General features: G+C 33.9%; 2 protein-coding genes across 2 annotated transcripts; one reads left to right on the top strand and one right to left on the bottom strand.

The window, feature by feature from the left end:
• Positions 1 to 1563: 1563 nt before the first annotated feature.
• Positions 1564 to 9578, top strand: LOC8265208 (B3 domain-containing protein REM14). The gene is made up of 17 exons (XM_048372392.1): positions 1564 to 1827; positions 1907 to 2216; positions 2389 to 2495; positions 2587 to 2824; positions 3212 to 3339; positions 3419 to 3458; positions 3848 to 3969; positions 4051 to 4291; positions 4957 to 5084; positions 5160 to 5391; positions 6519 to 6628; positions 7301 to 7613; positions 8075 to 8196; positions 8267 to 8522; positions 8654 to 8757; positions 8838 to 9075; positions 9197 to 9578. Exons 1-17 carry the CDS (start codon positions 1765 to 1767, stop codon positions 9286 to 9288), a joined length of 2844 nt encoding a protein of 947 aa, XP_048228349.1. The 5' UTR covers positions 1564 to 1764; the 3' UTR covers positions 9289 to 9578.
• A 199-nt stretch (positions 9579 to 9777) lies between these two features.
• Positions 9778 to 15987, bottom strand: LOC8265210 (ubiquitin carboxyl-terminal hydrolase 18). The gene is made up of 11 exons (XM_002515324.4): positions 15171 to 15987; positions 14535 to 14730; positions 14333 to 14421; positions 14051 to 14136; positions 13788 to 13950; positions 13557 to 13680; positions 12327 to 12484; positions 11910 to 11994; positions 11546 to 11758; positions 11019 to 11080; positions 9778 to 10521 (listed from the first exon to the last, which is right to left on the bottom strand). Exons 1-11 carry the CDS (start codon positions 15431 to 15433, stop codon positions 10062 to 10064), a joined length of 1899 nt encoding a protein of 632 aa, XP_002515370.1. The 5' UTR covers positions 15434 to 15987; the 3' UTR covers positions 9778 to 10061.
• Between the last annotated feature and the right edge of the window lie 2997 nt (positions 15988 to 18984).

Genomic DNA, 18984 nt, shown 5'->3' with positions numbered 1-18984 from the left:
TTTTTATGAATGAAAAATGTCCATTGACAAACTAATAAATATTATGCCTATAAATAGTGAATGTTTATATCAATCGTAAAAAAAAATTTAATATGCATCACAAAACAATAAAAGCTTTTATAAATAATTAATATTTTTATTTAAGAATATTGATAAATATTATATATACAGACGATGAACATTACAATACCATACAATAAACATTAAATAGTAACATTAATGAATAATACATAAAAGAAAATGAACATAAACATTAATCATAATGAATATTAAGTTCATAAATAATGATTATTTCAATAACAAGAAAATAATTATTATAGAATGTTACATCTAATGTATATTATACATATAGAAAATGAATATTTTAGTACATGTAAATGAATAAAAAATATTAATATATATATATATAGTCTAATACATTTTTTTTGACATGTGTTATTATATTCTGACACATATTATTTTTTTAATTTTGACATGTAGAATTCAAATTTATATATAATTTTTAATATAATATTAATTTTTATAAATTTATTTTATTCTAATTTATAAAATATTTAAAAATAATGAAGAAACGTGAACAAAAATCTCCATATTATACACTTTAAAAGTAGAATGCACCACATATTTTAGAAAGAAATGCACCACAATATAAAAATTTATAGTATAACTTTAATTTGATTTTTTTGTCTATTTACCAACTGTGTAAGAACGATTTATGTTATATTTATATTATATATATTCATTTGAATGGATTAGTGGGTATGATTTTCATCAATAACGAATATCCATTGGCAAACTAATAAATATGATGCTTGTAGATGATAAATATTTATATCAATTATAAAAAAATTTAATATACATTACAAAAACAATTAAAACTTTCATAAATAGTCTATATTTTTATTTGAAAATATTGATGAATATTATATGTACGGACAATGAACATTGTAGTACTAGATAATAAATTTTAATATTAATACTAATGAATAATATATTAAACGAAATGAACAATGAACATTAACCACAATAAATATTAAGTTGATAGTTAATGAATATTTAAATATAAAAAATTAATTAGTATAAAATATTACATCTAATAGATATAATACATATAGAAAATAAATATTTTAATACATGTAAATAAATAAAAAATATTAATATATATCTAGTCTAATAATATTTTAAACTCATTTTATTGTAATTTTAAAAAATAAACACACGTATCAAAATAAAAATTTTTAAAATATTAATAGTAAAATAATTATAACAATTGTATAATATGTCAAACAAGACTCATATTTTAAATATAAAGAATTTATTTAATATATGATTTTTAATATAATATAAATTCTTATAAACTTATTTTATTATAATTTAAAAATTTAAAAGAATATTGTTCAATTTTTTAAAAAAGTGAAATAACAGAAATAAAATTTTTCTAAAATTTAAAAGAAAAAGTGAGGTGTAGCTCCCTCCCTAACACGAAATGTAAAGACTCCGGTTCGTATGGATTCACGGACCGTGGTATAAGCATTGAAGAAAAACAACAAAAGATACCTGTCACAAGGTCCTGAAGTTGGCTGCCTAGATTACAGAGCCAAAGATTAAATAGCGTACTTGGCCAATAGTAGCAGCACAAGGCTTCAGCAGTTACAGACTCGACGCCTGTGCTTCCTTCCAGGAAAAAGCATGTTGGCCCTTTTCATATAAAAAAGATGCAACAGGCAAGTAAAAAAAGAAGCCTTTGCAATATCAAGAACAAGAATGCTTCTTCCCAGTAAACCACATTTCTTCAAGCCTCTGCTTCCAGGTTTTGAGCATGAATTTGTAAGAATGTCTTCCTCTCTCTCTAGAGTTTCTATATATAATTACAAAGAATCTAAGGTCAAACGTTTATGTTTCGCAGTTAATTCCTGTCTCATTTTTCAAGTACTTGAAAGGACAAGAGTGTAAAAATGCTGTATTGAGTAGCTGTCCTGGGAAGCTTTGGCCTATTAAGATCAATGGTAGAAGATTTGAAGATGGTTGGAAAGAGTTTACTAGACATCATGACTTGCATGTTGGTGATTTCTTGGTTTTTAGACATGAAGGTGATATGCTTTTTCATGTCAAGGTGTTTGACTCAAGTACTTGTGCCAGAGACTACCCTTTCTTCTCTATAAAAGAGGAGAAAATTGAAATTCACGAAGAAGAACCTGCACAAAAATCTAGTCCTAGTAAGTTTATTGCTTACTATTCACCAGTAATTTAGGTATAAAATTCTTTCCCCATTTCAAGAACAAATTAAAGGCCCATTCAAAGTTTAGATGCTTATGGTGATAGATTGTTTAAACATGTTTTACTGAATCTCATATTACGGAATGCTGTTACTGTGTTTTTATGATTTAGAGAAGTCCAAAAATCAGAAGCAATATGCAAAAGCTAGTTCTTCTGTTCTCGAACGCCCTTACTTTGAGATAAAACTGACATCTTATAGCGCCAAGAAATCTAGACTGGTCAGTAATTAGTACCTATGCTCTGAACATGTATGGTTTTATATTTATATGCACACATTGGTTGGACAGTCTGATTTGTATATTTAAGCAGCATATGTCAACGGATTTTGCGAGGCTACATGGTCTAATCAATAGGCGCTGCAAGATGATTGTTATGGATGAAGAGGGAAGGTCTTGGCCAACAATGCTGTGGTACAAAAAGTCAGATGGTCAAGTTTTTATTGGATGTGGTTGGACTAGCTGTCGCATTGTGAATGATCTTAAGCAAGGAGATAGATTGAGATTTGAGCTCATTAAGAATGGGAAAAGGCCTTTATTGAAAATGAATAGTAAGTTGTCCTGATCTTTTTCACGTTTCATATTAACTTCTGTTTTTTCTTACTCCAATTTCACAGCAGCTATTCAAATTTCATCCTTTGTTAGACAACTAAGCTAGCATATGCATGTAACCAAGTTGTTCATGGCACACTCACGAGTGACATAGATGAATATGCTTTTGCTTTCTGGATTATTATCAATGATAGCATCAATTGTTGAGAAATTATGATTGATTAACATGTGATATATTGTCTCTTTTTATTGTTTATGCTTGATTTTAGGGGAAAGACAAACATTCCTCATGACTTGCACAACTTTGTGTTGGTGAGGGTAATTTCTTTTTATTAGCGCTTCATGGTTAGAAAATTTAAGTTTTTTTGATCAATCATGTTGTGAAGGATTACAAGCAAACACTGAGGCTAAAAGGGACCGGAACTATGATGGTGAACAAGCTGGTTCTTCATCAACCAGACGTCACAGTGTTAATGCAACTTCTAAGGCATCTTACTCTAGAGACTCTCAACTGGCAAGTACTAACCCAATACATAACGATTTAATTATTTATTTATAATAATTTGCCACTCATAGATCAAGTGCAACTGCAGAAAATCCCCAAAAATGAAGTAGCAACAGAATCTGGTTCCAGTAAGTTCATTACTCTATTATGTATTGTGTGTTTGAGTTAGTTGGGGGTTATGTATATTCTGATATCTGATCAAAAGTTTCTATGGATCATTTAGTTCATCATTAGGTATGATTGTATCTTCAATTAGTCTTGTTTCTCCTATTTCAAGGTCAATTCCGTACTTTGTATGCCAAGTAAAACAAAATTCTCTTTCAAACTTATTGTTGATAAATCATGGAACAAATAGCCTAGATAACGCTGAATGTTGCTGAATCATACCACAACAAAGACCACCTAATACTTGGCAGATTGGTTGCTTAATTAAGGTGATAGATTTTGCATGTCTTTTTACAGTTATTGGCTATTATATTACCAAATGCTGTTTCCGAGATGTATTTCAATGATTCAGGTAAGCCCCAAAAGAAAAAGCGACCCACAACTTCCTCAAAAGCAAAAGCTTGTCCTTCTGGTCTTCAACACCCTTTCTTTTTGGTAAACATGAAATTTTGCAGAACCAATTTGTATAGAATGGTTGGTACTTAATTCCTTTGCTTTTGGAAACTATTTATGGATCAAAATTCCTTTATCAACTCTCTAATTTTTATCCCCAAGCAGTATATTCCCATGAAGTTTGCAAGGCTGCATTGTCTAGACAATAGATGCTGCAAGATGATTCTTATCGATCAAGAGGGAAGGTCTTGGCCAGCAAAACTATGGTGCAGAAAAACAGATGGTCAAGCTTATATTTCATATGGTTGGAGAGCATTCTCTGTTGCTAATGACCTTAAGCAGGGAGATTCTTTCATTTTTGAGCTCATTGGGAATGGGAAAAGGCCGGTACTGAAAATACATAGTAAGTTTTCCTCTTAATTTGTGTTGCATCTATGTACTAGGCACTCCTCCTCGACCAACTTATTCTACGACAATCTCAAAGGAAAATCTATCTAAAGAAACACACTTAATCATACAGAAAATATATTGCAACACTGCATTGGCAAGGATAATTTTTGACTATGATGATTGTTGCAACAATGTCATATAATTATGTCTGTCAAGTCATATTAATGAGGGACATCAGTAAACATGCTTTAGCTGTCCAGATAATCAATGTTTGGCAATCACTGAAGCAGAGAAAAAGCATGCAAATATTACCCAAGAACACTTAAAATATCAATACTATCACTAAGTTAGCAACAGCAGCCAAATTGTAACAGACAAAAATGTCAACATAGTATGCGAGTCTGGAAGGCGCCTCGAAAAGTAATGGTGTTAATCCAAAGGATAAATTGTTTCTAGTTACATAAAAATGAAAGGTCAATGCTGTCGTATTCTCTCAAAGACAACATGATTCATGAAAATGAGGATTCTGTCTCACTTTGTCAGTCATGCTTCTGATTCTAGGAGAAAAACACTTATCAACAAACTTGACATGCAAAGTCTATATTGGTTGGGATAATAATTTTTCTGTCCTTATTGCTTACAACATTGATGCTTTTTCTGAGAAATTATGTTATAAAGGGTTAGAAACAAATCCTAAGACTGAAGAGGAGCAGACTTATAATGTTGCACAAGCTGGCTCTTCATCAACCAGACTTCCCCAGGTTGCTATTACTGTGAGAGCATCTTACATTAAATTCTCTCAATTGGTAAGTACTTGCCTAATAGTTCAGAATCTTAAAACAAATCATGAATTATTACTCATGTATGTAATTGAATTGCAGAGAATTCCAATCAATTTTGCTAGGAGGCATAATCTAGCTAGAGAATGCTCCAATGCGACCCTTATGGACGAGAGAGGAAGGTCATGGCTAGTTTCACTTAAAGTCAAGTACAAGGACATATATATAGGATATAAATGGAGTGCATTTGCTGCAGAAAATTGTGTAAGAGAAGGAGATGTCTACATGTTAGAACTCATTAAGGGAGGAGAGAAGCCTGTATTGAGAATATATGGTAATTTCAATCTCTCCTTTATCTAACTTGTAGCTAATGCAGCTTCAGCCTTCAGATCATTTTTCCCTCTTGTACATGGTACTACTTACAAAATAGATTGAGAATAGTATTCTGTTCAAGCCAAATCCTCTTAAAGAAATTCGGCTACCATCTCTCCTTTTTCATTCAATTTCGATCACACCGTTGTTAATGTTGCAGTAGATAACTATTTCTCATTGCTCTTTTGAAAGGTTTAAAAGAAGGTACATGAAGGAATGAAAAGTACCACATAGAGAGCACTGAAAAAGGGCGCTCAGAAAGTTGTGAAGTTGTCAAGCCAATTATAGAGTGCGAGAATCACGTTAGTAGTATCTAGTTACCCGCAACATCCTTGTTAACATTGTCGCCAAGTGTTGTCCTGAAATAGTTGTTGCTTCTCAACATTTGTAATGTGAAGGGCTGTCTGCAAAAAGATGCTGTTGTTGGTATGACACAGATTAACTTTATAATTTGATCATAATTAGAGGGGAGATAAACCTTGAACAGAATCCATGATATAAGATGTATGAACTATCCAATGCAAATAAATAATAAATGATGCGCATTCCGACGTGGGCAGAAAAAATGAGGAATTCCTCAGAATTGAGAGTTCATTTATTTGTTGTCATCATTGTTGATGGTAGTATAACAGACAGATGCAAAGTCCTTAGATGAGGCTATGAAAGGAAAGGATCAAGGATATTTGTGAAGCAGAGTGAGGACAGATCCAACCTTCAAGAGACATGGTTTGCTTTCGTTTCATGATGTTTCATCGAGTATGGATCCTTGAAGGCAAACTGATGTAGAATTTTCAGTTTCCTGTTTTTCTTTCTGCAAACAATGTGGAACTAGCTTCTACCTTTCTTTGTCAACCATATTGAGGAAAAGGAGGTAAAAATTGCGATGGTCGTTATATATTCGCGATGCCTTTTCGTGTCACTACGTAGCGTCATTCTAATGTTATCGATACCGTTGCTAAAAGTAAGTCCAGTTGTCCCGACAAAACTACTTGCGTCGCTAAAATGATTCTATACGCAAATGGGAAATTAATGGTATCGTCCGAGTCCCAAATACTACCAATTACATAACTTTTGGCGACCCTTTTCCAGCAATTCTGTCGGCATTTCCTGGAGTTTCTAGCTGCAGCTTGAGACCATTGTCCCATCATATTGTGACACAGGATTACAGAGATTGTGGTAATGATCTTAGCTTGGGAATAGTACTTATTGGCTTGTTTATAAGCTGTAAATCAAGGGAAAAGCCTGTAACGAAATGACCTACATGCATGGAGAACGAACAAAGAAGGTACAGCTTTGAAAATAGTGAATATGTCGAGTCAACTAAAGTACCATTTACTCAAAAGTTAAAAACGGCATTAAATTGCTTCTCCAGCATGCTTATTGTGATGGTGGTGTATGTCAATTCCAAGTGCATGCCTGCACCTAATAATTAATATCACCCTTCCAATTAATCAAAGCTGCCGCTTCCCTCAACCCAAGTTAATAAAAGGGAATTGAGAAACCCTATGGCATACTTAGCCTGAAAGCTGAAATTTCTGACCTTTTAATTAGGAATTACAAATTGCAACTGCCACCAACTCGAGCTAATAACACAAGTTCAACAAGACACAAAAAAAAGACAGGATGGCAATGGGCATCATTTATAAAAGAAAAAACAAGCAGCAAAACAAACCAGGCAACTAAGAAACTACTTTTACAGTTCTTTCAATTTGGCTATAAGAAGAATGTCATCAAGTAAACCACACTTCTTTCAGCCAGTACTTCCAGGGTTCGAGGATGAACCTGTAATACTTTCTCTCTCGCTCTCTTTTGTGAGTACGCTTGAAACATATTTTACATGCAAGTTAAAGACTAATATGCTTGCTTTGCAGTCAATTCCTGTATCATTTTTCAAGCACTTGAAAGGAAATAGACGTGAAATAGCTGTACTAAGGAGCACTGCTGGGAAGCTTTGGCATGTGAAGATCAATGGAAGGCGGTTTGAAGATGGATGGAAAGATTTTGCTAAATATCATGACTTGCATATTGGTGATTTCTTGGTGTTTAGACACGAAGGGGATATGGTTTTTTATGTCATGGTGTTTGATCCAAGTGCCTGCGAGAGAGAATATACTTCCTTTAATGTAAAAGAAGAGATGGAAACATCAGAAGAAGAAAAAGAACCAGCAAAAACCTCTGATCTTAGTAAGTTTACTGCTCTCTGTCACTAAATATTATATCATGCATGTTTGCAGGTTTTGTAAATAGAAGTTCAATGCACCATCTCGTAATGTTACACTTCAACATCAGTTTCATGCTCTACATGCTACGTAGAAACAATCTTTCCTTTCTAATTTTTGGGAGGACCAACCATGGCAAACTTTGCCAAAAAAATTGCTCAAGTTACCTGCCTATTAGATGATTTCGACATGTTCATATGAGTCTGGTGATAAGATTCAAGGTTCTTTTTTATGATTGACTAATTCATTGTAGAATGGGAAAACACTATTTAGCCCAAAACACCTTAATTCCACTTGATACGTTCATAATTTGATTGCCATCACTCGGACAATGTTGTACCAATAAATTTATGACAATATTAGTGGGCAATTGAGGAGAATACTACATAGAATGTTGTTTTGTGAATAATGAGTTCCATATTTCAGGAAAGTTCACAAAGAACAAGCAAATCATGATTAGCGTAGAAGGAAAAGGTAATCCTCCTGTGTTTGAAAACCCCCACTTTGCGGTGAATATGACATCTTACACTGCCAGTCATCCTAGAAAGGTTAGTAGACACAATCTGAATATGAGTTTTTCTTTCAAAAAAAATCATTTTTTTTTATCAGCCCCTCAAATTTATTTATCTTTTCAAGCAGAATATTCCAAAGAAATTCGCAGAGGCAAATGGTCTTTACAATAGATACTGCAAGATTGTTCTTGTGGATCAAGAAAGTAGGTCTTGGCTTGCGGACTTAGGTTACAAGAAGTCAGACGGTACAGTTTACGTTAAAGATGGTTGGAGTACTTTCTGCATTGCTAATGACCTTAAGAAAGGAGATTCTTTCATTTTTGAGCTCATAAAGGAGAAGAAACCTACACTGAGAATGAGTAGTAAGTTGGTCTCCTGGTTTTTGAAAGCTTTATTTCAATTTCCTTATTTTTCTTGTGAAGGAACATGGTTCTGGATAATCGGGATGATTGTTTTTTTTTTTTTGTTTTTTGTGAACAATGATGATATGAAGGGCTGAAACGAAGTCTCAAGACCAGAAAGGTTGGCTCTTCATTAACCAAAGATGCTCAGTTTTCTGTCACCGTGAAGGCACCGTATACTAAGAACTCCCAACTGGTGAGCGCTGGTTAGCCTAATACATCTTACTTGCAATCAAGAATCATGCATTATTGCTGATATATGGAGTTGACTTGCAGAAAATTCCAAGAGATTTTGCAAGGAGGAATAATCTAAACAGAGAGTATGCCAAGATGATCCTTACAAATGAAAAAGGAAGCTCATGGACAGTATCACTGGAAAAAAATAGTAGCAGCAATGACATTTATATAGGACGTGGGTGGAGTGCATTTGCCGCAGCAAATGGCATAAGAGAGGGAGATGAATTGATGTTAAAAGTCATCAAGGGAGGAGAGAAGCCTGTGATGAGAATCTGTGGTTAACTTCAATCCCTGTTTTAACTAGTTCATAGCTAATTGCAGCTTCAGACCATTTTGATCACAGCATAATTTATGTTGAAGTAGAAAAAGGTAATGTTTGTTTATTGTTGTTTCGATAGGTAAAAGCCAAGGCACAAAGAGGAACAGGAAATGCAACATGAAGACCACTCGGAGGTGGAGCTTTGAAGATTATGAAGATGTTGCAACATGAAGACCACCCGAAGGTGGAGCTTTGAAGATTATGAAGATGTTAAGGAAATTATAGAGTTGCTAGCAAATAGTTCTTTTTCAGCAGATCATGTAAAATATGGCAGGATTTTTGCATCAGCAATCAGTTTTTACTTTTGAAAGTTGGAAAGCTTAAGAGTTTTGTCTGCTAGAAGTAGAACATGCTCCTTTCGGTATCAATACAATTATGTAAATGGTATGAAAGGTAGATATTGACTGCCTTCCAGTTAGCACAGCAGTTGTAGTTAATGATATTAACATGCCATTTCTATTCATTTATCTTGCTAATGTTTTGAGCGTTAGTCAATAGATGGCCACAACTAGGGATGTAAAATCATCTAAATGCTTGGCATTCGATTCAGATTCTAACCCGTTTTATAATTTTTTCGATCTCATTCAAACGGTTCAAATTTGACTCAAATTTCATTTATTTTGTAAAATGATGTTCAAACTCATTTAAACTGGAAATTCGTAGAGGAATCCTCGTGGTTATCATTTTTAATGAAAGGTAAGCCAACATCTACAGTTGTTACAAATAAAATCCGAGATTTGTGTAAATAATGAAGCCCCAGACAAAAATTTCCCAACCCAAATTTTCCTTTTGATGATGGGATAACAAAAAGAAAGAATATATTAACAAATAATTAGCGAAAATGTTCCGCAATCATCAATATCTATTTGTTATTGCTGCTCTCTGAGCTCCAATCCTATCGCTGTCATCTGCACCACTTCGCAATGCCAGAACTTGCCTCAGAATTAATCAGATCCGCATTCCCCAATTCTTCTTTCACAACAGCCATTTACAGAAGATGAATCCTTCCCACATTCCACTGGAACACCTGAATCCAAATCAGAATCAATTGTGATAATCCTTACTGTATCTTCACCTGCAGCATCATAATCAAATGTTACTGATGTGTCATTGTCACAATCAGAGGCCTCCAGTAGATCTGACGTGCGAGTAATATCCATGTCCATTGGAACAGCTGAACTTAATTCAACATCGCAATCATCAACAATTCCTGAATTCCTTTCAGATGCTAGGGACTCAGTAGCACTTGTGTTATTGATTGATTCTACACCAGAGAAGCATTCAACTCTTCCGTTTGTACATTCAATTTTTACATTTGTGCAGGAGCCTAAACCTACATTTTCTGTTGGCTGCAGCTCCTTTGCAGGTTCCACGGTTCTAAGACATGATGGCCTGGCAGAAATCCTGCCACACAGTAGGCAAATAAAATCATAAAAGCACCATCAGAAGGGATTTCAACAGAACATTTTCATGCATTTGGATGTAATTATTTTTAACCAGATGAAACAGTGATCAAACAGAGGCTAATGATTTTAACTTGTGGTTCTTCCATCTCCATACACGTGAAAATGACAAGGATATTTATGGACTAGTGGGCAGAAGGAAACTGGTGATTTCACAGTAAAAGCAATTCAATGAAGCCACTTTATCCCCTTCTGATCCCACTGAACTATTACAGTGCCGTGCATCTTCAAAAGTTCTATACGCTTGAGCCAATAAATAATATCAATCTTTTGCCGATATATCGCCACCATTCTTTATACAGTTATGAGCATTCAAGATCTAGTTGGTCAACTGCATAGTTATAACAAGGTACTATAGTCTGATTCCCAAAATTAATGGATTGATTAAAAAATTTGGTGCTAAGCAGCAGATGCTAGCATTGAATATTAGCTGTATACCTGCTATATAAAAGCATATATGCTCCCTGAGAAAGTACTTCTTCCAATTCAACACTTCGAACCTGAGAAAAATCGCACCATCAATTAGTGGAATGCAAAAATTCTAGCATACTATACATAACACTTGAAGTACTATACAAGTGTGCATGCATGTTCATGCTAAATGAATGGTGGTGAATCAGTTTTCATATCACAGAACTGAGAATTGGACTTAACCTTACACTTCCAGTCCAGAAGGACTATTACGATAAACCCACCAACTTACCCCACCTCTTTAACACTCATGGGATCCATTTTCCATCCTAGCCACCGAAAAACCATCTTTCACATGAAGACCCTAGTACTGACCAACTAAATGCTTATAGTTAGATCAAATGATTTAATGGGGGCAAGGCAAGATATGCATGGAGCGCTATTGGTAATACATAGATCAGGGGAGGTGTGCGTAAATGTGCAAGAACAATGCTCACGAGCATGTTGGCTACTAGAGAGAGAGAGAGAGAGAGAGAGAGAGATAGTGTTCGTACCTTACAGTCATCAACTCTATACCAGTTCCCACAGAAATCCTTAATATAGCAGATGTAATGACCAAAAAATGAGGCATTCAGCATATCCACATGGACAACAACAGCATAAAGCCTGTATACGTCTGTACCATCTCCTCCTTCACTAGTATAGGGGCTGAGATCTAAACTCTCAGGGAAAGCTACTCTTTTGTTGAGTTTCCCAAACCTCCCACTCTGGAAAAAAATTGTCAGATTATTTTTACATGTATAAATCAATTATAGAAGTGTATTTCAGGATTAACATTTAACAACAAGAAGAGCAAACTCAGGCTAACAAGGGTTTTAAAAACTTGAAACATCCATACAAGATGTGCTCAGATGAGACCTGAAATCTTTTCAAGGCAATTGTAAGAATATTTGGAGCCCGTCGAATGGTAAGACGCTTCCAAGCTTTTACATAGTCATTGCACCTGAACCAAGGGTAAACCAAACCTAAAATAAAAAATGCATGGATGCATACAAAAAAGAGAGCACAGAAATCCTTTGTAAAATAGTTATGCTCCAAATAGAAGATAAGAAGGCTTAATTGATCATAAAGTCTGTTTAATATCAGAAGATCACAAAGTCTACTTAATTGATCGTGTACATAAAGTGCAAAGGCCATACTAAGATGCAAACAGTGGACAAGTGCCAAATAAAATGCAACAGGAAAAATAATGATCTACTGTTACAACATACATGGCAAATAGTAGAAGACAGTTCAAAAAAAGAGGCAACTAGCACAGAGGACAAGCATCCATACCCATCACATCTGTACATATTTTCTCCATGAAGCTGCTCTCTGTCTGTGAATTGCTCAAGGCAATCCTCCAAGGAACCCGAATCCCCATGAATTTCAACAGTTAAATCCATCATATTTTCAAGCTGATTAGATATCTTGTTGCATTTCGTACATATCACCTACAAAAATTATTCAAGAGAACCATAAAGCTTCTCAGAAGAAGTATCAAAACTATAGACTGTAGAGCTTGGGCTAGTTTAAGTAAATAACAAGTATATCTACAGGGAAATCATAATCACATGAATTGTCAAACCCATAAAACAAGACACGCACTTGCAAATAAAATCTAAGCATCCTGGAAATATTCAAAGAGAAAAGCCTACTAAAAAGACGAAATATATAAAGCTAGTCCATGTTGTGAAGTGAATGAGCTACGCCTCAGGAAAGCAATCACCGCCATCAATTCTTCCCTTCTTTTTTCCTTTTTTTTCCAAGGGTAGTTTACATGTTATCCTTACATTGTCTCCACATGATATTCAAGTGCAAGACTTGATAAAAGGCTAAGACAACTCATAGCTCTTCCCTTCATCCCAAAGGTCAATTTCAAAAGTTACATTCTGTAGCAGACAGGTTTTTCAACCAATCAAGCGAGTCAAATCAGTCATCTGTTAAGCCTTTTACTTGCAAAAGTTCTTTTGTTTTCCTCATTTCAACATAAGCAGCAAAGATGTAAAAAAAAGAAAAAAGAAAAAACAGAGCAACAAACTATTATTGGTTGTGTTGCAATTTGGTTTTGTTTTCCTCCTTATATTTGATTTCTAAGAGGGCGAGCCTTGTGGAACTGGTAAAGTTTCTCCTTTGATGATGTATAGGATACAAGTTCAAGGCATGACCTTTGCGATATCCAAGGGGTAAGCTGCATGCTAATGCATTCACCCTCCCCCTGTCTCCACACTAGCCGGAAAGCACTTTGTGCACTGGATGAGCCCTTTATATTTGATTTCTAACCCTTAAGTTACGAAAAAAAAGGTATTACAAGGCATACACCCCCTTGTATCAAATCTTTTAGAGGCTGAGCTCAGCTCAGAAGAGCTAACTGATAACTGCTTTCATTTATTTGACAGGAAAACATCACATAGTCCCCAATATAGGCATGTGACCAAAAATCATTATAATGCCCTTTATGCACACAACTACATGGAATATTCCAGAACACCAATCACATCATTCCACTATAATAAGATATATAACCTGAGATTGTAGGTGACCACCAAATATATGTTGAATAAGGGTCGTTTCTTGAAAGGCTGGATCAACAGCCTTTTCTCCACCATATTCATCAAGGCACACTGATTGCATAGTATCAATCGCGAACCTATAAAGTGGGGGAGGAAAAAAAAAAGAAATTAGTATATAGGAATGCTTAACCTACAAAAAGAAAAAGTTAACTACTTAACTGGATTCAGAACAAGTAATACAAACCTCATAAACTCATGGGCATCCTCCTGTTTCCCATAGCCAAGATTACCGCCAATATTAGGCAACCGAGACAGTATACTCATTGGTGAAAATGGATGCGAACTTTTGCTTGCTCTTTCAACATGCACTTGAAATTCACAGAGAAAGCACCAATCATTGCGTCTACCTGCAAAGCAAATATACGATTTCAGAGAGTGAAGCATGTCTAATTTCCTCCATCAAAAAGAGGACAAATAGACCATAAACAAACTAATATTCAAACTTACATTCTCTTTGGTGGCCTTCCTCCAACAAGTAAGCAACAAGTGGCCGTGTGAATGTGAGACATTGCAGTACCACATTGGCAAAACAGCTGTAGACATATAGCCAATTGAATAAAAGAAAAAACGAGTGATAACATTGCATAACTAACATATGCCCTATACTAATTTTAACATAGGAAATAGATCAACTATATTAAGATTAAGTACTGCTTGAGTTAAGTAAACACTGTGCCTATCTGTGCCATGATTTATGTGCATGTGCAGTGTAAAGTATAGTAATCTGACCTGTTTCCACAATTTAAGAGCCCACAAGGAGGGAATGCTCCCTTGTTCCAGTTGTAAAGTTTAATGAACTTATCATAGGGGAACAGAACCTGAATATGTAATAGAAAATCAATATTTTCTCTTCTTATAAAATAAGAATCAGTTAAATAGTGACACAGCAGAAAACAACAGGACCAAAAAGAAAATACCAGAATATATATACCTCTGTTGGCTTCTTAATAAGCTTAGTGATTCCATTGGAAGGAACCAGCGCAATGCCAGAAGAAATTCTGCCTCCAAGGCCTGAAGCTTTAACTCCAAAATTTGTTTTTGCATTCTCAACTGAATTAACCCTGACAAGATTCTTGCATTTTGACTTATGCCCAGATTTCCAGTGTACTTCTTGGCATTCTGTTGAGCTGATAACGAGAAGAAAGATTAAAACTTTAGAGCATTCATACAAAATCTCAAAGCCTGGTCCAAAAGCAATAGTTATAAAATGCCCCTAAGACTAATGTCATTTGCTGAACCAAAACTACGTAACACAAGCATTAAAGTAAGAGCTATAAAACGCAGTGTATGCGAGAAAATACAAAACACATAGTTATGAAATAATAGAACAAGTAAAAAAAAAAAAAAGAAACAAGTAAATAAATCATCACATTCTAGAAACAATAAAACCTACATTCACATCAGAAAACAAGAAGACCTCATAAATTACCACTAGTAACCAATTCTGGCAATAAAACAAGAATCAAGAAATACAATAAAAATGAAAAATTAGAACCACAAGTAAAACAATTAATCCATAATATATATCTTTTGAAAAAAGAAAAAGAAGAAGGTAAAATAAAAGTACCAGTATCTAACAGATTTACAACGGGAGCATTTCTTGGTTCCAAGATTACCGCAATTAGCACAAGAAGATTCCATGGACGGAACCGCCGGGGCTTGATTCCGATCAGCAGTAATCGTAGCTCCGCCTTCGAAATGGGCGTCGACCTCGAAGTACTTCGACGCCGTGTTCTTGACCAAGTGAAGCAATCCTAGAGCTATTAAAAATAACGTAAATACAAATTGAAGGAACCAATTGAGATCCACCGTTATTCCGCCGACATGCATCTACACGTTTTATCATATACATACATATAAATACACAATTCGGACTCTTTTCTCCTTCCAAAGTGATTTAGAACTTTTTTTAAGTTTTATATTTTCTTTGCAATTAGAAACTAACTAACTACCTGACTGAATATATAAAAAAAGAAAAAATGAATAAGAACGTAAAAAAATGATATAGAAACTTGTTAGGGTTTTGGGAAATAAATTAGGGGAAGTTTTAAGTTTGTGTTTATGGGTACGTGTGTGTTAAATTAGGGTTTAGAGAGTGTAAACTTAAAAAAAAAAAAAAAAAAAAAAAAAAAAAAAAAAAAAAATTGAGGGAGCAGAAGAAGAAGAAGGAGAAGGAGGAGGAGGAGGAGGAAGGGAGGTGGGCCTGACTGACTTTGGGTTTGTGTGTTTCTCTCTACAAATGTTTGTATGTTTGTTTGTTTGTATTGTCTGTCTGGTTAGGTTCCCTATCGTCTGTGCCCTTTTTTTTAAAAAATTTTTATTTCCTCTTTTTATTTTGACGTCTGATATTTTTTGAAAATATATGATTTTATAATATAATATGTCAGCGTGATAATTTGGAAATAATGACCTTTAGTTAAGAAAAAACAAGGAGAGAAAGAGAAGATGAGGGGGTTAAGAGTTTTAAGTGCATGTGACTTGAGGAGCTAAAGTAGGTCAGCTGATGGAGTGGCACTGTGTCTGTGGGCTCATTTTATACAAGCAAAGGATCTTACTCGCCTCCCATTACCGAATTGGAATTATTCCATCTCCTGCTCCCCCATTTCCCCTTCCATTTCTTTTTCTTTTTTTTTTAATAATAATTAAAAACTAGTATATCATTCTGAACTTACCAAACTAACATCATCTAACCCGTATAAGAAAATTTCAAAATATTTCTTAAGGTTTGACATCAGAGCTCACATTGCAATGGGCTCGGCCTTTTAAGGGAATTAATGGGGGCCATCACCATGCAAGTCAAAACACAATGGGCTGAGATCTATCAACGCGCACGAGGCTTTACATCAGAAGACTCTTCACCGTTTTGTCCCCTGCTGCATTTCTCATCCGTCTTCCCCCCCACTCACCACACCTTCTGTTTCCTCCACGAATAACTTTTCATTTTCTTTTTTCCAATTTCTGTACATATAATTAATGATTTTAAGATAGGTATTCTTCATGAGGGATATTTTTCTACACTTATATCCGCAATTCTAAATTCTATATCGATTTCTGTACACGCTCCATTTATAAATTAAATTAATAAATTATTGATACATATAATATTAATTCTAAATAATAAAATATATATATATATATAAATGTTATTTTTTTTTTGATTGTGATAGATGTTTAAAATAAATATTGCTTAATTTACGGACACTGAAAAACCCAACCATATATTTCGAACGGTTGCTTATTGAATTGGGCGATAATGCAATTGTCTAATAGATTGAGATATCGGGGACTGCGGTGGCTGCTTGAGCAAGGAACAAAACAACTTAGCTACCGTTTTGACCTCAAAGTGTTGCTTAAGAACCAAACTTTATCTTAATGGTTCACCTGCCAAAAAACTTTGGTCGCACTTTCTTATTAAGTGATATTGCTGCATTTGGAAACTACCAACTATGCTTCCGTTCATCTTATAAAGGCCACATGGTGTTCGTTTAATATTGTACTATATAATAGTAATAAACTATTAGTGATTAATGCTATTAAAAAGTTCTAGCAAAGTATTGGGATTGAAAGTTTTTTTTTTTTTTTCAAAAAGAGAAATTTAAGCATTGTTTCTTATGAAGAGGGGAAGGAACCAAAGCTAATTCTCCTCTCCTAATTAATCTTCTATTCTGCCACATTAATTGATTATTGTATAATATCTAAAAACATTTGACTTAATTTAATATGTACATGGACATAATTGACATAGTTTTTTATTGTTAATGTTTTTCTGCTTTATTATGAAGTGATTGATAGGAGATGTGAGTGAAATTATTGGACTGCCAAGTGGCAAAAAGAGGCACGTGTCTATCCTGAGAGCAACATAAAAAATAATAAAAAAAGAGAAAAAGTAATGCCCATAAACCCATATTTGCCTTTTCCCCTATAAAGAAGTGCGTGTTGGTTCGAGTAGGTGCATGACTGTATATATGAGAAGCAAAAGGCTAGTCTTTATAAAATTTAGGGCAGTATTGCGGTAAGTAGGGTGGGTTTATGATTAGGCAATCTTTTGTCCTGAAGCTACGAAATTTTACCTAGAAATTAACAAAATTACCATTTGTATGAAAATGATGTGACATGCAACTAAATAATTGTTTCGTGTGTTAATTATAATGAGAGAAATTGATTAAGGGGTCCGGATTAGGATACTAAGCAAGAAAACCCGGAGTGGTGCTGTCCACTAATAGTTAGCTTACCCACCACTTAGACATACTGTTTAGTTCCACAGATTAATTTGCAATTACATGAAAATGTGTCGTGTGATTGCACATGTTTGATGCGCATTCAAAATATAATAGAAATAGAAATGTGTGTTATTTCAAAAAGAAAATATTCTATTTTATTTTTTTTAATATGATAAAATTATAAGAAAATAATTTAAATTCTCTGTATCCTAAATAGAAACATAAAATCCCGTTTGATGAATGAGATTTCAGTCTATAATTATACAATTATAATTATATTTCATGAGTCATATAATTATAGTCGTAGTAGAAAAATGAAATTTTTATAAATTATAAATAAGGATGAATTTAAATTAAGATTTTTTTTTTGTTTCAATTTTTAAAAGGAAAACGGACGCTGAGTGAAATTATTTTATAAATTAGATTTTTCGAATTAAGAAATAAAGCAAAAATGTTATGAAAAGATATAAAGAAACTATTTTAAAATATTTATTCACTAGCTATTTAATGACGATAAAAAAAATTAATTATTCAGTAAATATTCATTATTATACATATTAATATTTTATTAATTTATTATTTTATGTCACGATAAATTTTTTGTAGCATCGTATCCGAAAACTAGAGAAATTAATTGGTGGTTTGGATTAGATTTTAATTCGTTGTTTTATGCATACAAAAGAGATCTCCTGTCAGGAGAGAGAGATAGAGAGAGTCTGTGTGTGTGTGTCTTAAAGCTCATTTTGCATGGGCATTATACTATGATGGGAGTTATGAAATGAGAAAGATCATAACGAAACACAAAATTAACAGATTGAAAGTGGTTTTTTTTTTTTTTGGTCTCCCGGAATTTGGGGGATTGGCCAATGATCCTTTCGTTTTATGGTAGAATCGAGGTCCCATGTTTGAGGCTTTTCATCGCCCATACATATTTCCCCCTTATTGCTGTGCCTGTACGGATCTACATGATTACACTCCTTGTCCTTACTATTGCTCCATATCTTCTCTTAATCCTCCCTATATCTTTCATCAAACTCTTGCTTTTTTTTCTTCTTAAAAAAAATTAAATTTTGTTATGAATGCTGTATAAATGATATAATAAGAATTTAAAATTTTTATATATAATTATTATAAAATAATATTTTACGACGCCTTCTATAT

Source organism: Ricinus communis, chromosome 3, assembly GCF_019578655.1.
Source record: "Ricinus communis isolate WT05 ecotype wild-type chromosome 3, ASM1957865v1, whole genome shotgun sequence".
In the NCBI taxonomy this organism is placed as follows: domain Eukaryota; kingdom Viridiplantae; phylum Streptophyta; class Magnoliopsida; order Malpighiales; family Euphorbiaceae; genus Ricinus; species Ricinus communis.
This window is presented reverse-complemented; position numbering and strand designations above follow the sequence as displayed.